General features: G+C 38.8%; 1 protein-coding gene across 1 annotated transcript in view; it reads left to right on the top strand.

Moving 5' to 3' along the window:
- Positions 1-251: 251 nt before the first annotated feature.
- Positions 252-22,212, top strand: part of LOC109919632 (exportin-1) — a gene marked incomplete at its 3' end in the record, with an annotated part of 40,804 nt that continues 18,843 nt past the window's right edge. Inside the window, exons 1-10 of the mRNA XM_048621436.1 lie at positions 252-1,329; positions 3,877-4,034; positions 13,233-13,334; positions 15,884-15,956; positions 18,701-18,762; positions 18,848-18,892; positions 20,081-20,262; positions 20,370-20,418; positions 20,497-20,616; positions 20,706-20,834. Of these exons, the coding sequence (XP_048477393.1) occupies positions 3,909-4,034; positions 13,233-13,334; positions 15,884-15,956; positions 18,701-18,762; positions 18,848-18,892; positions 20,081-20,262; positions 20,370-20,418; positions 20,497-20,616; positions 20,706-20,834 (888 nt within the window). The remainder of the gene's footprint in view (positions 1,330-3,876; positions 4,035-13,232; positions 13,335-15,883; positions 15,957-18,700; positions 18,763-18,847; positions 18,893-20,080; positions 20,263-20,369; positions 20,419-20,496; positions 20,617-20,705; positions 20,835-22,212) is intronic.

Genomic DNA, 22,212 nt, shown 5'->3' with positions numbered 1-22,212 from the left:
CAGCAGCAAGTGGGAGTAGGATCAAGGGAATAGGAGGCTCCCTGGACAAGATGATCTCAGAGAAGATGTACTAAAGTTGAGAAAGTAAACAAAGATGTGCACTGAACACTCATCCTGTTGCTGGTATTTAAAAAAAAGCCCCTAGCCTACCAAATTCTGCCCATACGTCATATTATTCTTCAAGGGATGAATGTGAAAAAATAATATATTCAAGCTAACAATTCAAGGTCTAATGTACAAGATGGTACTAAAACCCTACAGGGAACTCTAGTTTAATATCATTATTCACCATACATATATACACACAGATACAAAGAAAATCACACTTCGTATTACTTAACCAATTTTTGCGCATAGATGTATAAAGTACTGTGAGGCTTTTACAAAGTAAAACGGGGTGGTGACTGATTTCTGAAGAAGGGTCGAGACCCGAAACGTAAGCTTTCCTGCTCCTCTGATGCTGCTGGGCCTGCTGTGTTCATCCAGGTCGACACCTTATTATCTCAGATTCTCCAGCATCGGCAGTTTCTACTATCTCTGGTGACTGGCTATTCATCTGTATAAACAGACAAGCACAACTGATTATGTCAACAAAAATAAAAATAAAGAACTGCAGATACTGGAAGTCTGAAACAAAAAAACAAAAAGTGCTGGAGAAACTGAGCAGGTCAGGCAGCAACAAAAACAAAGTTGCTGGAAAAGCTCAGCAAGTCTGGCAGCATCTGTGAAGGAAAAAACCGAGTCAACGTTTAGGGTCCAATGACCCTTCCTCAGGTCAGGCAGCATATGTGAAGAGAAAAAAACGGTCTGATTTTTTCACAGATGCTGCCGGACCTGCTCAGTTTCTCCAGCACTTTCTGTTTCTGTTTGTGACGATACAAACTTATGCTTCTCCCAGTAGTCCAAACATTAATTTGCCACGTCCACATCTGTGCTCAGTCAAATAATGCGCAGTCATAACTCCAAGTCCAGAGATCGACTCCCACCGAAAACGCACCAGACAATTGAACTCTTTCCTCTAAAAGAGCAACGTGAGGACAATGTTTCTGAGGAGGTTCGCGTACAGAAGGACGAGCCTCATTGCTCGTAAGCGTCTGTTTGACAGCGCTTTGCGTCGTTCCGTAGGACGCGGTGCGACTGGTCTGTTTGTGATACTGACGCCCTATCGGCAGAAAACTAAACCGAGATGGAATCTCCCAGTCTGAACCGGTTACAACCGGTTACTAGTTTTGCCAGAGAAGCTTTCGAGGTTGTTAGTAGAACACGGTCTGCTACAAAAACGCTCTCGAAACATGAATCGGAAGAGATAAAAAATCTTTCTGAAAAAAAGTAAATTAAGCATCAGGCATGGCGGTTGTTTTCATTTTTGTTAAATTGTTATAATTATTAACTCGCACAGTTTAACAAATTTGCAGAGGAGTGAGTGTTCCAAATTGTGGCTGATTAGCTCAAGTACTTTCCTTTTTTTTGCTTTTTGTGTTTGGACCAAAAGAAGCAAAAAAGGGAAGAACCAACCTTGAATGTGTGCTTGTATTTTTTTTAAATTCCCGCCATTTGAATTTTTTTCGTCTTGTCCCCTTCCCTCCCCCGTTCAACCGAACTACTGTGTGTCGGGTAAGATCTTTTTAAAAAAAAAGGTTGCTGAGTCGGTGTGAGGTGGAAGCTCGTTCATTTAGACTGAAGGAGGCTAGCAGTTTAACCAAAACAAAACCATTTTGGGTGAGTGTTAATAAGTTTTAAGATTCTTTCCGCGCTGGTGCTGCTGCCGAGGCCTGGCTGCAAACTCTAACTGTGCCGAGGGATAGGCCTGCACGACCCGAGTTTACCACACGGAGCCGCTGTGTGGGGGTTGTGCGACCACCGAAAAAGTAGCGTGGGGTTAGAGAGTCGGGCATTGGTGGGAGTGGGGTAGTAAACAGTGGCATGGGGAGTTGATTACTTTGTGTCGCTGTTTATGTAAATATTTAAATTCTACTGAGTGCGTCTGGCCACTGGGTTTTTGAGAGCTGGAGTGGAACGTTCCAGAAATAACGGCCGAGGTTTGGCTGCGGAATCACTGCACCTATCAGTCACGTGACAGTCTCGCCATGCTCCCAGCTTGAGGGAGGGGCCTCCTAGGAAGTGTCTCTAATTTAGGAAGAGTTATTACTTCGGTATGTAAATATACCGTATTTTGGTAAACAGTTTTTGGTACGGAGTTTTTAACATTGCGAATTTTCTTTAAAATACACTTGACCAATTGACAGAAGTCAAGGTTCAGGATGCTTTTTGAGAGTTAATAAGTTACAAAGCAAGCTCAATCATGCTAGTGCAATCACGTTTCAGGTAAGATGGGTAGATTTTGGGGTATTTTGAAAGCAGATTAGTATAGAAATTTCTTTAGGAGTTATAAAATGTTAATACAATGGTCTTGTAAATGTTTGAACAAATGTAAGTGAAGCAAGAAACTGGACAATGGCACGTTGTGTATATCAGCATATTTGTCTTTTTAAACTGATATTTTGCTCCATACATTAAATTTTATGAAGTTCAATTTGTATGGAAAGCCTTCATTTGACTTAAGGGGGATTTTTTTATTTGAGCTGATCCATGGTCAGGCTAAAATAAGATGTGAAGTAATGGCCAATTCAAACATTGGAGCAATTTGAAAGTTAGATGTGAGTTCATTATTTCAATAAGATAAACATTGCTGCACTTTCAATTACCAAGAATTGATGGCTTGGTGTCTAGCAGAATGTTAAATTTTCATTGTAATAGTTAGCTTGGTTTTTAGACTTTCAGAATTTCCCCCCCTCCATTCCCATTCAGGGGATCATTTTGCAGTTTGTTGTTATCTGTAATATATTTGTATTAACTCAACTTGTGCATAACTTAATTTAAAATGTGTACATTTGCCAACGTTTTTTTCCAGTTTACACCTTTTCCTGAAGATGTTGACTCGTACTGGGGGTACTGTTCCACAGCGCTGGGCATCCTCTGGTATCTTGCCCAAGTGGCTACTGTTCAGTGCCAGCCTAGACAGTGAGTGTTGGCAGGCTATTTCACTGTGGGGTATCACATCCGAACCCAGTCCTGTCCTTGCCTGACATCCACAGTGTACATTCCAGTCGGAGTCACTGCACAGTGACAGGAGTGGGAATCCTTTTGTTTTGTTTCGCTCTGTTCTCTTTTTCCCTGTTATTGTCCTGGGATAGTTGTAAAACAGGGAAGTCATGTTTAGCTTGTTTTAAACATTGTTAATACCTCTTCTGAAATCAAGTAATTCAGCAAACTGCAGATGGGAACTCTTCAAAAGAACGTTTTGTTCCTGAGTTGACCCACTTGTGCATGCCAATTTATTTTTTAAACTTTTAAGTGGACACTTATAAAAATATAGAGGAAAAAGTTAGTTGGTTGCTTGTAGGGCATCTTCCCATCCTTAACGAACTGTATCTGGTGGCCAGAAGTGACCGAATGATATTGTAGTTCAGATGGAAGAATTCTTGACTGGTGATCATCCAGTCAGTAGTCAAAGGTTCCAAGGCAGCTTGTGACTTGGAACTTGGTTCTATGTTGTGTTTAATGTCTGTATGTAAAAGTATTGCAAGATAAACTCTTGTTTATCTCGAATCTTATCTGTTCTGCCTCCGGTTTGATTGTAGGTTCGCATTCTATACAAATATGGTACATTTGAACAAGACAGTGAGTCTTGTGATACAGCTTAAAAGGATGATGATTGGCTGCGTTTTGATTTTAAGTTTAGTATTGTGGCCATTTTGGCTACTTTGTTTCTGTAATGAGATTGTGTTTGTGTTTTTTTTTCCTTTCATTGCTTTCTGACCGAAGACTATCACCTGTCTATTTGTCAATATATGATTAACTCTTTTCTTTATTTAGGAATTGCAGCAAGTTATTTCTTGCAGTAATCTATGCCAGCCATAATGACAATTTTGGCAGACCATGCAGCTCGCCAGCTGCTGGACTTCACTCAGAAGCTTGATATAAACCTTCTGGATAATGTGGTGAATTGCTTGTATCATGGAGAAGGTGCACAGGTAACTATTAAACACGGTCAATTTAAATCAAGATTTAACACAGTTAATATCAGTTTATTTTAGTAACAAATAGACATTTAGTAGTACATTTGGTTCTGCTATAACATGTTTCTTCAACTTGAAGTGATTTTAATATGATTGAAGAATTTGGACCACTATTTATAGAACATGAACTTTCTTTACCTGTAGTGGCTATAACGTGATTCCGGTCTCATTAGTTTAAGTGGCGCAGCTATTGCGTGATTTTCTTAGCTCCATTCCCATGCGATCTTGTACTGTCACGTTATATCAGATCTTGAGTTTTGCTGAAAAAAATTACTAAAACTTTGTTTTGCACTCATCAGGACAATTCACAAGAATATCTGCAATTCACATGACTGTGTGGAGTTTGCATGATTTCCCCATGATTGGACCACCTGGCAGAAAGCAAACCAATTTTCTCCCACGAACAAAGACATGAGTTAGGTGAATTGGAAATGCTAAATTGTCCGTGGCATTTAGGGATTTGTGGGCTAGGCGGATTAGCCATGGTAAATGCAAGATTATGGGGATGCAGGGTCTAGGTTTGGGTGGGGTGCTCTTTGGAGGGTTGGTGCAGACTCTGAGTCGAACAACCTCTTTTTCAGCACTATAGGAATTCTATGAATACCAGTTCATGGGAGAAATCAACACTTCTCCTGCACGAGAAGATGGAAATATGGAAAATAGGGGTAGGAGTAGCTATTCAGCCCTTCAAGCCTGCACCGCCATTCACTATGGCTGTGGCAGATCATCCAACTCCATACCTGTTCCTGGTTTCTCCAGATAGCCTTTGATCCCTTTAGTCCTAAGAACTAAATCCAGCTCTTTCTCAAAAACATTCAGTGTTTAGGCTTTCTGTAGTACAGAATTCCACAGGCTCGTCACTCTCTGAAGGAATTTTTCCTCATCTTGGTCTTAAATGGTCTACTCCATATTCTTAAACATTGACCCATGGTTCTGAACTGCCCAGTCATCAGGAATATCCTTCCTACCTTTACCTTGTCTAGTCATGTTAGAATTGAAGTTTCTGCAAGATACACCAACTAATTCTTCTAAATTCCAATTAATATTGTCCTGACTGATCCAGCTTCTCTTCATACCTCTCCTGCCATCCCAGGAATCAGAATGATTAATCTTTCATTGCACTCAGCTTAAAGCTAGGACATCCCTCCTCAAATAAGGAGACCAAAATTACACACAGTACTCCAGGGGTGAGTGGAGTTGGAGAAGTACAGCAGGTCATGCAGCATCAGAGGAGCAGGCAAGTCGACGTTTCGGGTCTGGATCCTTCATCAGCACTAGGGAGGGGGAAAGGAGCTCAGAAGTAAATAGAGAGAGGGGGTGGGGCTGGGATACAGATAGGTAGGATGGTGATAGGTGGGTGCGGTAGAGGTTGTAGAGATTGGTCAGTGGGAAGGGTGAAGCGGATAGGTGAGAAGGAAGCTGGACAGGTTGTATTAGGTCAAGGAGGTGGGGATGAGAGGGAGGGCTGGACATAGGCTGAAGCTGGGTCTGGGGAGATTTTGAAGCTGGTCAACTCTATGTTGAGGCCATTAGGCTGTAAGCTCCCAAGGCGGAATATTAGGTGTTGCTCCTCCAATTTACACGTGGCCTCATTTTGACAGTGGAGGAGGCCCAGGATGGACATGTCTCAAGGGAATGGGGTGGGGCGTGGAGTCAGTGCTACAGGTGTGGTTTCACTGAGGCTCAGTACAATTGCACCAAGACATCACTGCTTCTGTTTTTGAATCCTCTTTTCTATACAGGCCAACATACTACTTGTCACCTGCTTCTTCGCTACCTGCTTTATCTGCATGCTTGCTTTCAGCAACTGATGTACAAGAAAACCCAGGTGTTGTTTCACCTCTCCCTTTCCCAATCTATCACAGATAATCTGCGTTCCTGTTTTTTGCTACTGAAGTGGATAACTTCACATTTATCCACATTATACTTCATCTATCATGCATTTGCCCACTCACTCCACTTGTCTCAAGTTGCTCTAAAGCTTCTCTGCATTTTTCTCTCAGTTCATTCTTGCACCCAGCATTGTGTCTTTTTCAAACTTGGAGATTTCACAGTTAGTTCAGTCATCTAAATCACTTAATACATGTTGTGAATAGCTGGAGTTTTGGCACTAATCCTTCCGGTCCCCAAGTAGTCACTGCCTGCCCCTATTTAAAAAAGCCTGTTTATTCCTATTTTGTTTCCTAAGTACGAATCAGCTTTCTGTCTATGTCAGTACACAACCCCTAAACCCAGGCTGTTTACTTTAACATGCTGATTTCTTGAGATATCTTATGGAAAGTCTTTTGAATGAAAATTCAAGTAAACCATACCCACTGCTCCCTCTTACCTACTCTACTAGTTACATCCTCAAAATTCCAATAGATTCGTCAAGCATGATTCCTCTTTCATAAGTTAATGCTGACTGTATTCAGTGCCTAGGCACTGTTCCAGAGTGTATAGAATCTTGAAACATGGCCACCAATGCATCCACTATTTCTAGGGCCATTTCCTTAAGTAATCGTGTACTCTATCACTTTTCCTAACACAATTTCCCCACGAATACAGATTTCCTTCAGTTCCTCCTCTCACTTAGACCCTGTGCTCCCCAACCTTTTTGGGTTGTTATTTTTGTCCTTCTTTATGAAGTCCAAATCAAAATATATATTTAATTGGTCTGTTATCTATCTTCCCCATCATAACTTCTCCTGTTTCTGACTGTAGGGGACCTACATTTATATTGAGTAATCTTTTTCTCTTCACATACCTCTAAGATTTCGCACTCAGTTTGTATGTTCCTTGCAAGCTTGCTTTGTACCATTTTCCCCCGTTTAATCAATCCCTTAATCATCAGAATGCTGATTAGTTGGCAATAATGCCAACTAATCTCAATAGTAATGTCTCTATCAACAAAAGTCCACGTGCCAACCAGTCAGCACCGCCATGTAGTGAAGATGCTGGATTCCCTTTTTATTGGTATCCCTGTGAGTTGTTGTGATGAGTGTAAGTCAGAATCTGTCATTTTTAGCAATATATGGCAAGTGCATTTCATAATAGTTCAAAAAGAGAGAGTTTGAATAGTGTCAGAAGATTGTTTGAGAGCTAACATATTTACGTTAGCCTTTTTAAAACAAGTATTGGGAATTATAAACCAGATAGGTCAATGTTGATAATAGGAAAGACAGAAGAATCTATTTCCAACTATATAATAGAAAATCTGAGTTGTGGAGCAAAAATAATGTCAAGACTGGCATTTGTTGCTACTAAGCATTAAAATGGATGCCATCCAATCACATTTTTCTTTGCTGGGCAAAGCCGTTTAACTCCATCTCCGCCAACAGTACTAGCTCAAATTATCTGGTAATTTATCACCTTACTGTGTTCAAATAGAATACTGTATGCAATTCTACTCTCCCTGCTATAGGAAGGATGTTCTGAAACTTGAAAAGATTTGGGAACAATTTACAAGGATGTTGCCACAATTGGAGGGTTTGAGCACTAGGGAGAGGCTGAATAGGCTGGGGCTGTTTTTCCTGGAGTGTTGGAGGCTGAGGGGTGACCTTTATAGAGATTTATAAAATCAGGAGGGGCGTGGATAGGGTACATAGACAGGTCTTTTCCCCAGGGTGTGGGAGTCCAAAACTAGAGGGCATAGGTTTAGGGTGAGAGGGGATAGATTAATAGGGACCTGAGGGGCAACTTTTTCAGGCAGAGGGTGGTGTGTGTTTGGAATGAACTACAGAGGAAGTGGTGGAAGCTGGTACAATTACAAAATTTAAAGACATCTGGATGGGTATATGAATAGGAAGGCTTTCGAGGGATATGGGGCAAATGCTGGAAAATGGGACTAGATTAATTTAGAATATCTGGTCAGCACGGATGAGTTGAACTGAAGGGTCTGATTCTGTGCTGTACATCTCTATGACTCCATGACTTGAAATAGCCATGGAATGCCACTGTAAAGCTGTGATAACATTTCAAAAGTTCTAATTTGCTGTACAGTACTTAGAGGTCTCCTGAGGTTATGCTGAATATGAAGCTACAAAATAATTGTTAGAGATTTATTATCATATCTTGCTGGTTAGAAATGACCTTTATGCAAATGTAACCCCATTGTTTAAGATAGAAGAGAGAGAAAACTGGGAACTGCTAGCCTGACATCAGTAGGTTAAATACTAGAATCATTACAGGGGATGTGATTACAGGATATTTAAAAGTACCTGTCCAATTAGACAGTGTCAATATTGATTTAATGAAGGGGAATTTTTGAGAATGCTACTAGCAGAGTGGAGAAAGGAAAGCAGTTGATGTGGCATATTTGGATTCTCAGATAAAGGGAGGTTAGTTAATAGAATTAAACTGTATTTGATTGAGAGTTGCATACTAGCATAGATTGAGAATTGGTTAAAATTGAGAGAGCTGTCTCAGACTGGCCAAGCTACAGCCTAACATAGTCATGCTCAGAATTGTACCTTGCAAACAATGTTCCAGGCAGAGAGCATTCTCTGGTTGGCCAGATGTGACTGGTGGGATACCAGAAGGATCAGTTCTTAGACCCCTAGCTCTTTACAATCTACGTCAATGATTTCGTTGTGGATTGTAATGTTTCCACCAAGTTTTATAAAATCTGAAAATGAATTATGAGGGGGGTGCAGAAGCTTCAAGGGAAGTCAGGCTGAGTGATTGGGCACGAGCAAGGCAGATGAACAGTATGTGTTATTATGAGGTTGTCCATGTTGATAAGAACAAAAGGAGCGAAGTATTCTGTTCTTTTATAAAATGCAAAAGGGGCTGCAGTGGCCTAGTAATATTGTTGCTAACTCGTAATCCAGGAGCCTAGTTAATATTCAGGGGACCCGGGTTTGAATCTCACCACAGCAGATGGTGGAATTTGAATCAATAAAAATGACTGTGAAACCACTGTAGATTGTTGTAAAATCCACCTGGTTCACTAATGTCCTTTAGGGAAGGATACTGCAGTCCTTGCCTTGTCTGGCCTGCATGTGACTCCAGTCCCACAGCAGTGAGGTTGACTCTTAACTGCCCTCTGAAAAGGCGTAAAAAGCCCATTGCATCCACCACTAGAAAGGACAAAAGAAATGAAACTGGATGAACAACCTGGCATTGACTAAGGCACCAGAAAAAAACAATGGCAAACAGTCCTGTTAATTCTGCAAAGTCCTCATTAACATCTGGGGGCTGATCTCAAAATTGAGAGAGCTGTCTCAGACTGGCCAAGCTACAGCCTAACGTAGTCATACTCTCAGAATTGTACTTTTTGCAAACAATGTCCCAGATGACACTATTGCCACTTTTTGGTATATGTTCTGTCCCACTGACAGGCAGACCTAGCAAGACCCATCAACGTGGCACCATGATTCAGTGGTAGCACTGCTGCCTCACAGCGCCAGGGACACTGGTTTGATTTCACCTCGGGCGACTATCTGAGTGGAGTTTGCATGTTCTCCCAGTGTCTGCATGGGTTTCCTCCAGGTGTTCTGGTTTCCTCCCACAGTCCAAAGATGAGCAGGTTAGGTGGATTGGCCATGCTAAATTGCCCATAGTGTCCAGGGATGTGCAGGCTAGGTGGATTAGCCATGGGAAGTGCAAGGTTACAGGGATTAGGTTGTGAAGGGGTTGAGTCTTGGTGGGATGCTGTTTGGAGGGTTGGTTTGGATTTGAAGGGCCAAATGTCCTACTTCCATGCCGTAAGGATTCTGTGATTCTAAGACCGCATCACACCTACAGTCAGGAGGGAGTGGTCCCAGGAGTCCTTAACATTGACTCTGGATCCCATGAAGTCTCATGACATCACGTCTTGTCAAACCAATCAGTACTCTTTTTTTTTAACAACTTTTGGAGGTAACAGAGTGGCAAGGCTGAAAATTGTGGTGTGAACCTGATGAAATGACAAAACAAGACTGCTTGCATGCCAAACAGTCTAAACATACAGCTGGGTGTTTCCTCAATCAATGGATTAGATCTAAACTCTACAATCCTGCCACATCCTGTCCTGAAAGGTGGTAGAGAATTCAACAATTCACTGGAAGAGGAGGCTTCATAAATATCCCCATCCCCAATAATGGGGAAGCCTAACTCACGACTGCAAAAGAGGCTGAAGCGTTTGCAGCAGTCTTCAACTACAAGTGTAGACTGTATGATTCATCTCGGCCTCTGGAAGTCCCAGTCAATTCAATTCACGCTATGTGAAATCAAGGAATGGTTGGAGGCATTGGACACTAAACGCCATGGGCCTTGACAATATTGGGCAATAGCACTGGACTTGTACTTCAAAATTACTATAAGATCCCTCCTTATTCTTCTAAAGTACAGTAAATGTAGTCCTAACTGATCCAGTCTGTCTTTATACCTTAGTCTTGCCATCCCAGGAATCAGTCTAGTAAAAGTTGCACTCCTTCCATAGTCAGAACATTCATCCACAGATAAGGAGACCAAAACTGCACATAGTACTCCAGATGTTGTCTCACCAAGGCCCTGCACTACTGGGCCAAAATATCTCTGCCCCTGTACTTCAATGTTCTTGCTATGCAGGCTAAAGTGCCATTTGCTACCTTAAATACCTGCTGCAGCTGCAGATATTTTCTAATCACCCTGTTCAAATTTGTTGTTACACCTCTGAAGCAGGTAAGATTTGAGCCTGGACCTCCTGGCTCAGAAGTAGGGATACTGCTGTTGTACCATAAGAACCCCAGGTGCTGCAGCTGCATGCTCACTTGTAGTGACTGGTGTACAAGAACACCCAGGTCTCATTGCACTACCCTCTTTCCCAATTTATCACTATTCAAATAATGTCTTCCTGTTATTGCAACCAAAGTGATCAGTGACGATCACTGAACCCCAACTATCAATAACATTAACTAGAAGCTGAACTGGTCTAACCATATAAATACTGTGGCTACAAGATCAGGCCAGGTGATAGGAATCCTGCAGTGACTAATTCCCTTCCAGGTTTCCCAAATACTGTGCACTATCTTCAAGGCAGAAGTCAGGAGTGTGATGGAATATGTTATGTTTGTTTGGATGAGTCTGCTCCAGTAACTCTCAAGAATCTTGATATCATCCAGGGCGGAGTGACCTGCTTGATTGACACCACATCCACAAACATTTGTTTCCTCAACTGATGCTTTTATCACCAATGTGTGCCACCCAGCAAGTGCAATGCAGAAATTCACTAAGGCTTCATAGAAAGCATACTCCAAACCCATGACAAATGACCATCTAGAAGGACAAGGGCAGCAATTAAAATGGAATGCCGCCTCCAAGGCCCCATCCTGACTTGGAAATAGAAGTATCAGTTGCCCAGTTGGCTGGACAGTTGGTTTGCAATGGAGAGTGGTTCCAGTTCTCAAACTGACTGAGGTTACTGTGAAGGACTCTTTTCAAGTTTTCCCATTGCCTGAGTAGTGGTGACACTTGGGTTAAATCAGCACTAGTCGTTTCTCTTGAATGAGAGAGCAGCTGTCTGGTCTGGTAGGACAATGGTGGAAAAATAAAACTGCTATTCCTTCAATGCCACCAGGTCAGAACCCTGGAACTTCCCTCTTAAGGCATTGACGGTGTATCAGTGCCGAATAAATTGCAACAGCTCACCAACACCTTCGGGGAGGCAGCTAGGGGTGGGCAATAACTATTGGCTCAGCCATCATCACTGACATCCCAGACCTTAATAAAATAAATCAATGCCATACAGCAACCAGTAGCCACAATGCACATGGCCACTATAAAAAAATACAGCAAGCAATCGATCACTATTGTTAACAGACCTGTGAACATTTTGGTTAGAATTTTTGCACGTAAGTGGAGACTGGAACAAATGACCAAGTTCAGTAAAATTTCTGTTACTTGATTTTACTGGACCTCTGATTTGACAGCAAAATTTTGGTGTCACCAGTGTGTTAGTTATGTTAGGGAATGTCGTGGCAATTCCACTGGTCTCATTATCCAAATGCCCCTTATGCTGTCTGAACATAGGTTCACATCTTACCATGGCAGTTGTATGAATTTAAATTCATTCAATAAATCTGAAAATATAAAACTAGTCTCAGTAATGGTGACTATGATGGCTTATTACTTGCTGTTAAAACCATTTGGTTTCCTTGTATCCTTTAAGGAAGGGAATCTGTCACCATTACCTGGTCTTGTTCAGATGTGATTCTAGATCCACAACAATGTGGTTGACTGTCAAGTATCCCCTGAATTAGCCTAGCAGGCCATGCCATTCAAGGGCAATTAGGGATGTGTCACATGCCCATCTTACTGAAAGAGTAGAGAGTTATTTCTGAATAGCTTTTAAAAAGTCCTCATCAACAGGCCACTCAAACTGTTGTCTAGTGAAATCTGGGGGAAGATTGAATTGGCGGTTTTTGTGGCATTTTAGATGATGGATCTGTTTTCATAGGAAGATGTTTTACATATTATGAGAGCAAAGCTGCAAGATCAGTAAATGAATTACACACTCCTCTCAAACTTTCTTAATCTTGGAAACACCACTTTGCAACAAACCTGCTGTGTTTTTGGTAAGTTTGTTTATCTGCTGTGAGAAGATGCCCAAACATCCAAGTGAAATTGATAAAGGAGAAATTAAGAGTCTGCTAAACTTGAACGTTCTATGGCTGAGAGGAAAGTTTAGACTTTTGATGCTTTCCTCCCAAATTTACATTTTACCAACACATTTGGAAGTCTGTTTCACCAGGTGGATGTAACATTTGATACCCTGAATAAGTGAGGTAGACTTTCTTGACAGTAAATTAAAATTCTATCAAAGACTTTAGGTAATTCAAGGAAGTTTGTTTGGCAGTATCTTGCTCTTTTAGTCCAAGCTCCTGTTTCTGAGTCACAGAGACCCCAGCAAATGGAATTATAATTGCCTGAAAATTTATTGTTGCTTCTAAAGAAAAGTTGTTTTCAGTGCTGTGAACCTTTGCAGTGGCCTGTAATTCTTCCATGATAATTATTGCTGCCCTGACCTCCTTCAACACACAAAGGTATATGTTACCTGGCCCGGAGGATTTACTGATCCCATATTTTGCTAATTGGACATGGTTATACTGACTTTGCAACTGTGTGGAGTAACTGATAATGACTTCCTGTTATGTTACTGTTTGTTTTGTAACCTCATTCAAAAGTAATTGTAGGAATTCTCTCTTCTGATAGCAAAGAATGGCACAGGAGGTCTTAACTCATTTAAAGGAGCATCCTGATGCATGGACAAGAGTTGACACTATTCTGGAATTTTCACAAAATATGAACACCAAAGTAAGTGATATGTTGAAGAAATCTTCTAAATCTGAATCCTGAATTTGGTAAACATTGGGGAATATAATCAAATTTTAAACTGTTTTTGTATTAAGTTTGAAGGAGTTTAGATGTTTGCATAGGGGTATAGCATTTGTATGAGCGAATTTTTTTTTTTTTTAAGTACCATAGAGCTAAGGTACACTTTGTATCAGTTTCCGAACACGGAAAACTGACTATACAGATATGAAGTGAACTTGAAGTATAATTAGCTGTTGTATTGATAATATTCTGAACTACAGCAATAATTTGGATGTGTTGTTCTGAAAAATCTTCACCCTTCCTTGCCAAACAATCGAGTGGAATGTTAGCCTATTTTGGATCATGGGTTCCAATAGTTTTAATGTTTGGAAGCACAGCACCACCAATTATTGATTTTCAGGGTAATCCTTGGTGAACTAAATGACTTCTTTTAAAAATGCATTAAACATTTTGAGTTATTTCCTGAGAATAGTGCAGATGCTGGAAATTAGAGCTAAAACGCGATACTGCCAGACCTGTTGAGTATTTCCAGCATTTTCTTTTTATTTCACTTTTCTGTGACTTGCTCATGAGGATCTAGCACAAAATAGTACTTGAGATCATTTAATTTTAGATCTGTCAAATGATTTGGCAATGATTTACAAAAATTTAAAGGAATCTGCTTTATTTAACATTGTTGCAAAAGTTAAATTTGAGGTTGAATATATGCATTTAGGACTTCCTCAAAGTTCAGCCTAAATGAAATGCAGGTGTTTGCCTTGTTTTCTTGCCTGTTACGTTGCTTTGTTACTGACAGTTATTACTAATTTTTAAGCCGATTTGTCAACAGTATTTGTAAAACTCTCAAAATTGTATCTTTGTGACAAATGAGATGATTAGAGGAACAGACAAACCTGAAGGTAAAGAATTTCTTGAATACCTAAATTTAAAATCATTGCTAAATTTTATGCGCTGATATTTGGCTTTACTCAGTTTTATGCGTCACTTTATTTTTAGATTTTTATTCAAACTGTTACTATTATTTGACATTAATCATAATATTCCATTATGTTGATTGTAACAGGAAGAAAAGGGGTGTCTTCCTGTGCAACTGACACAGCTAGGCTTTGGCGGCAGGCCTCCACAAGGTCTCCCCTTTTGATTCCCTTTTACTGCATTCTGTTCATCAATTACTTTGTTTTAAAGGAAAGAGTTAGTAGATAGGGAATAAATGTGCATTATTTCTTCTGTAGGGATCAGTAGTTTTATTTATTTATTTCTGCTATTCTCTTATTCACTCACCAATAGATTTATTCTTGATGTTAAGCAACTTGACCGCATAAAAATGTTGTAACTGATGCCAAGTTACTAACAGATTTGATTGCTGATACATGATTTTGGCAGGATGACAAATTTAAAGATTCAGGTTGAGGATACAACCTGTGCAATTGAATTTAGACTAATATTATTCAAACTTCAGTGCAGTTCAAAAGCAGTTGTATCATCTTTTTTTTTCTAATTAAAATGGATATTTAAGTTTAAATCTTCATACACTGTTCCTTCAATGAACTTGGTCAAATGACTTTTCTGGATCTGTGGCTATGTTGTAGTAAATGATGCATGATGGCCCACTTCCCGCTGGGTTGCATGACTCAAATTGGTGGTGGTGTGGGGGGTGGACCATTACCTGCTATCCCATCATTCAGTATGTTAGTATGTTGCTGTGTTGTACTATACTAATCTCATGAGACCTGAAACTTAATGTTGCAGTCTTAATTTCTGCCTTCTCTTTTCTTAGAGAAACATCTAGAAAATTTTAAGTTTTGAGACTTAATAAGCATTATCTTAGCTTTTAACATAACTCGATTGTGATGAGCTAATTTTGTAATTCAAAAACATGCTTGATGCATGGTCCAGATTTTTGTTTAAAAGCTTAAGTTTAAAGAATCAAATCTATTGCTGTACTTACATTGCAATATATAACATTTGATATTTTGTTCTTGTTTCATTGTTTCACTAAACATTTGATCCCTATGGTTGAAATATGGTGTTACTTAAATTAACTGACAACTAAGATTTAAATGTTTGTGGATCCTAACTTAGTAAAGTTATCTGGGGAAATTGAGATCTCCATTGTAAATAACTCTGTGGGTTGTCTTGCTGTTCATGAAGAGCAACACCAGGTAGATAAGGGAACGCTTTGTTTACAAACTGTTGGAAACTTGAGGCTGTGGGACTTCTTTACTGTTGAGCTAAACTTGATGCATTTCTCTCTGGTGTGAGCCCTGACCAACAGCAGGACTGCTTGACAGTTTAATATTTATAGCTTTATGAAATAGCTGTAGCAATTGCATGAAATCTTAATTCTCAAGTGTAAGGTGCTGTAGTACATCAGTTTTTGCTTTAGATTACTTTTTACAATAAAGGAATGGACTTTCATTAGAAATTAGAGAAATGGCAAGCGAGCATTTTGAGAATGTGGTTGATAATGTTTTTAAATGAGTGAAAATTGATTTTTTTTTTCATTCTGCCTTATCATCTAATTACAGTACTATGCCCTGCAAATCTTGGAAAATGTAATAAAAACCAGATGGAAGATTCTGCCCAGAAATCAATGTGAAGGTAAATTACTCAAATTAGTATCTCCATTAAGATGAAAACCTCTTCCTCTCCTAACTCTTAGGGACAGGACTACACAATTTAACTGTACAATCCTGTATGTTTACTGTTCTAATAAATCATAGTTTTCGTGTGGCTCATTCCATTTACCTGCTGTAGCCCCATATTAACTGATATCAACACCTAATAATAAAAATCTGTTGATTTCAGTTTTGAAAGCTCCCAATTTTCCCAGAATCTGGGTGTTTTGGATAGTGTTGCAGATTTCAAATTTTGTCCCCTCTGCATTTCTTCCATTGGGGAATATTTTCTCTTAACGTATTGAATCCTTTAACATTTTAGCTACCTCAATCATATCGCTCTTTAATCATATACATTCAAGGGAATACTAGCCAAATCTATGCAACTATACACATCAAACCCTCTAAGTTTGATGTTATTCTAAAGAGTGTGTTATTCTCCTTGCAAGCTCAGTATGTCTTTCTTGAGGCTCATGTGGGGGCTGAACGAAGCCCTGCTAGAATTTACAATCTATACTGCCTTTTCCTGTCTTTTTGTAATGCATCCCTTTGAAGTAAAAGCAGTCTTTCGTTTAAGCTTATTGTACCAACTTTGAATGATACTTGGAGGCCTAAATCTCTCTGGTCTTCAGTAGCCTATTTACCAGACACAACATACTCATTAATGGATAGATTCTAGTTACATCTACAGAATGGATGAATTGACTGGCCAACAGTTGCCTGGATGCGCTCTCTCTCGCCCTTCTAAACATTGGAATAATTTTGCTGACTGGTGGTACAAATCCCAAATATAGAATGGTTAAAAAGAATATGGTCTAGCTAATACTTCTATATATCTTTACACTGGATGCAAACTGTGGAGTTCAGGAGATTTATCAATCCCAAGTCGCATCATTTTGCCTTAATTAACAACATTTCTATTTAGTAGAAGTTCCTTATAGTTAGTCTTTTTCAATTCAGTTGTAATTCTGTAATGGAATGAAAACTGAGAAAGATTCCTCTTCATAACAGCTATCCATTTAATCCCAAGGCTGTGCAAAGTTTTTCAGGGTCAGATAATATTGCATTGCATGAAAATTGTAACCGAAATCACTTTGCTCAGCAGTGCACTCAGCCTCTCGGCCATGCATAATGGTGCTTTTTGCTTTGAGCAACTTTGGTAATGTCAACTGAGCAGTCACCCTGACATCAGAGGAAACTGAAGAATGTACTTGTACTTGTCAAAATGGAATCAAATGAATTTTGTTTTAATTGTTCTTGATACGTGGGTGAAAGTGTCAAGACCGCACCTTGTTGGCAGTTCAGTATTGCCCTTCAAGGTGATGGTGAGCCTGAGCTGCTACTTGCTTGCTGAGGATGCTTCCATGATGTTAGGTAGGAAATCCCCTGATTTTAATCCACTGATAAAGGAACAGTGTTACGCGATTAGTTTGTTCTGTGGGTTTTTAAAACTTTAGCAGTGCCAATCTCGTTTCCGTTTCCATTTCCATTTCCATATACGTATTGGGAGTATGAACTGCATTACCTGTACTGGAAATATGTTTATTGTAATAGATTTTAAATATGTGCAAGGATGGAGTGCACTGCTTGAACTTACGTATGCTTCATGCAAGTAGGTATCATTTTTAGATATGACCTAGCTGTTATGTTGATTGTTAAGACAAAATTAACAATGAAGATCCATTGACCTAATATTCAGAATATTATAAAATGCTGTGAATATGGAATACTGTCTATTCCTTTCACCACTGAAGGTGAGCAGAAGTAATAGTTTTGCCCTTGTTTATTAACTTGTTTGTATATAATATGACTGTGACGATAATATCTCACAATATATACTTTTACGGATTGATTTCAACAAAACTGGGTACACCTGGTATGGCTCAAGACAGAACTGATTTGTATTTGGTAAAGCTGTGGGTTAGGATCTTGGTAGTTTTTAAAGGATCCATGAACACCAAGACAGGTAATTGACTTTGCCTTTAAGGATGCTGTGGGTTGACTCAGTTCCTGTGGCGTAGTTTTTAAACAGATGTCAAATGTGATAAAGTTGTTGGATTTGAATTGGCCTGAAGCTGCCCCTGCGAGCTGGAAGCTCCTACCAAAACTGGCTCTTTTTCACCATTTTGTAGTCTCACAACATCAACCAGGCAGGGGAAAAAAACTAAAGGAAGAGTTGTACAAGTGTAATAGCAGTGAGCTAAAACAATGCAGTGGAAGTGCACACTCTATTCAATCCCCTCTGTTACATAGCTGTAATAGTTGTATGTGTTGAGTTAATACCTAGGAAGAGGGGGAGAAAAGGAGAATAAAATGATCGGTTTACCCTTTTAAATAGTGTATATTTATTCAAGTAATTCACTTACTTGAATGTGCAATATTTTAGAATTTTATAGAAGTATATTTCTTCCCTGTTCTAAAGAAGAGTCATACTAGACTTGCAGTGTTAATTCTGTTTCTCTCCCCACAGCTGCTGCCCGACCTACTGAGTTTTTCCAGCATTGTTTGCTTCTCTTCCCAGCTCTAATTGGTGCTAAGCATATGAAAATAGATCACTGTTGTGTTGCAAATTAGAACTATAATATAAAGCACTTGCATGCAGCTTTTAAGAAACGGTGTGTTGGTTGGGTGTTAACATTTTCGTCTTAAAGTCAAATGTAATCACTGCTAATGAATGAACCTCCTATATCACTTATCGACTTTTTGTTCCTTTTCCATTGCATGTAGGCATTAAAAAATATGTTGTTGGGTTGATTATAAAAACTTCATCTGATCCTGTTAACATTGAGGTAAGTTTTCACTAAGTTGTATTATGTAGAGTTTCTGAATTCTGTCTATAATTGTTCACTGAGTTATTCCTTCTTTTTATTTTAGAAGGAGAAGGTTTACATTGGAAAACTAAATATGATTTTGGTTCAGGTGAGATCCAAGATGGTTTGTAAGTAGGTTCACTTAACAGTTTTTTTTAGATGTGTTTATATTTCTGGACTTTATTGCAGCAAAATAATGAAGTGTTAATTGAAAATAAACATAGTAGCTTCTTACTTTATTTCTTATTGATTTCTAATTTGTACTTCAGTATAAGGTTCTGGAGTTATACTAGGTTAAGGGGTATTGTTTGTTCAACCCCCCTTCACATTCATAACAGTTGTAAACCTAGGTTACAAATTGAGCACACCTCTTATCTTGATCATCTTACCTTTTTTATTCTGTGTACCAAGAGATATCTCGAGAATTCTTTTATTCTCTGGTACTACTGTCTCTTGAGTCTTGTGTGTTTTGACCAGGGGTTCTGTACTCTGAACATTTGAAGTTTAAGGTTTATTCTGATTGTAAATTGGTGCTTTTATTTTCCCATTTAATATTTTCAGATTGGTTCAAAACAGACACCTCTTCCCACATAGATTTGAACTTTTTTTGCCAAAATGGGAGGAAGTGGGTGGAATGTACAATTGAATAATAAGTATCCACACATTGCTGGTTGGAAACTCTCTAACCCTGACTTTACACTGTAAAAGGAAGGTTGAGCAGCAGACTGTTCTTTAATTCTGCTACATGATTTATTTGGAGTCTTGTTCACTATAGTCAGAATGGGTGTTTCCTGAAAGGTGAACTTAGTGTTGACACACTGTGTTGACCTTCAGTGAATACACTGTCTCCTAAATATGTCAAATGCAATTTTGTGATGTGCCAAAATCATTGTCAATAAATACTTGTTTTACTTATGGAATGGATTGTATTATAAGATACTGAGTGAGTAGAGATATTAGTACAAGAACTTCCAAAAAAATCCCCACTAAATTGGTTGTAGTGTTTAAATGACATTAAAGCTGACTCCTGCTGAGATTTGAGTGGAGGGCAATCATTGCAAGGGATGGCTAAGCTATGAAGCTTTTTTTAAACTACCTGTTCATGCGGATTCTGCACTTGTAGACAGACAACAGTTTGATCAGATTCATAACCTAAAGAAGATTGGTCTTTTTTATTGTCTCGATGTGCTTCAGGTTGACTGGCTGTGGTAACTGATGAAGGAAATTGTTAACTGTCTGTCTTTTCAGTACTTAATTTTGCACTTAATGTATAATTTGTGTATCATTATTTACACAGATACTCAAACAGGAGTGGCCAAAACATTGGCCCACGTTCATCAGTGACATTGTTGGTGCAAGTAGAACCAGTGAGAGCTTATGCCAGAACAACATGATTATTCTTAAATTACTGAGTGAGGAAGTGTTTGATTTTTCCAGTGGACAGATGACCCAGGTTAAAGCAAAGCATTTGAAGGACAGGTATTATTTGAACTTGTACTTTTATTTAAGTCACCCTTGGTTTAATGGTATTTTAACTTATTCCCTGTATTATTATAACTTAATTATAACTTGTTCTTTCTTTGCAGCATGTGCAATGAATTCTCTCAGATATTCCAGCTGTGCCAGTTTGTCATGGTAAATAAGTCATTTCATTTTTAAATCTGTCAGTTTTACTAACTTAGGTAGATTTCAACAAACTCTTTTGCATTGTAGGAAAACTCTCAAAATGCACCGCTTGTTCAAGCTACCTTGGAAACGTTGTTGAGATTCTTGAACTGGATTCCACTTGGATATATCTTTGAAACAAAATTGATCAGTACATTGATCTATAAGGTAAATGCATTCTTTATTTTCAGGATCTGCAGAAACCTCTTTTAAGCTAGTCTAGGCAGAAACAAATAACATACTGTTTTGTTTTTTAGTTCCTGAATGTGCCCATGTTCAGAAATGTGACTCTGAAGTGCCTGACAGAAATTGCCGGTGTGAGTGTCAGCCAGTATGAAGAACAATTTGTTACTCTGTTTACACTAACAATGATACAACTGAAACAGGTATTTTAATCCCCTCTTCTCTTTCCTCTACTCAACTTTGTGAAAGCAGTAATTTAAGTGCTGTATCCTCAATCTGTAGATATTGAATGTAGATTGTGCCAAACACTAGTATATGCAAAAAGATTACAAATGTTTGTCTTCGTGGGTTACATTGATACTTGGGGCAACGTAAAGCTTAAAGGAATGTTTTCATTAATCTTTTAACATATCTAAAGATTAAGATTTGCCTTTGTTTCCTCACTAATGGGTGAATCCAAAAAAAATTCTCTTCCTTGACTAAAAACAACTGATTTAAAAATGGCCATTTACTCCATGGCTGTAACAAACATTATTTTGACAAAATAAATGTTATAAAAAATAGTTGATCTTCGTTGCTTATGGGCAAAACAAAGCAGCTTCAATTTTGTCTTGGAAATAATGGACCAACAGTCCTGACTGTCGAGAATACATTGGGTAGCAACTGGAGTAATGTATACATGTTTAAAAGTTGAAATATAGGATTGCTGTCTGACTTGACTGCAAAATGTGTCCTTTTTACTTTTCTTACAGTCTCTGCTTTGCTTGTGCAGATTAGGTTGCCTTTCTTGCTAAAGCAAATAGCAGTTCAAGTTGGCAAAGGTGTATTTGCTTCTGGAATGCTATCAAGACAGCTTCCTGGAATAATATATTGTGGAACCAACTGGGACAAAAGTATTTTAGATGTAATGTTTGTAGGGTTCATAATTAATCTGATGTAAATTTCCTGTGGGAGAAATTAATCATAATACAATTATATTTAATTTTAAGTTAGAGTGTGAAATATGTGAGTCCCAAAAAGCCCTGATGCCAGTTACGTAGGTATGAGGAAGAGGTGGCTATGGCTGGTTGGGTAAATAGACAAAAAGATATGACTGTAAAGAAAGATTAGCAAATGTTAAATTGTTTCTTTTAAGTATGTTCACCAAAATGGGTATCTAAAGAGTGGGGAAAAGGCTTGGCCATGGCTTAATTGTAAAGTTAAGAATAATAATATATTAAAAGTGGCTTATGTTTTTTAAGTTTAAACTGATACAAGAGAAACATATAGTAATTAGCATCATAAAATGTATTGGAGAAACTTGAGCATTACAATCTGACAAATCTCATGGACTCAATGTCCCACGTCCTCAGATTATAAAAGAGGGAGTTGCTGAGATTAGTGGTTGCACTGGTCCGTTTCTCCAAAATTGGCAAAGTTGCTGAAAGGCCCAGTTGTTTTAAAGTAATTATATACAACACTGCTAATCAAGAAAGGAAGAAGAGAGAACTCCGGGAAATATAGGCCAGTTAGCCTGAAATCAAACATCAGAAATTGCTGAATCCAACTATAAGAAAGTTTGTAATCAGCTTAGAAAAGTCA

This window comes from Rhincodon typus, unplaced genomic scaffold, assembly GCF_021869965.1.
Source record: "Rhincodon typus isolate 14 unplaced genomic scaffold, sRhiTyp1.1 hic_rhity00000663, whole genome shotgun sequence".
Taxonomy (NCBI): domain Eukaryota; kingdom Metazoa; phylum Chordata; class Chondrichthyes; order Orectolobiformes; family Rhincodontidae; genus Rhincodon; species Rhincodon typus.
This window is presented reverse-complemented; position numbering and strand designations above follow the sequence as displayed.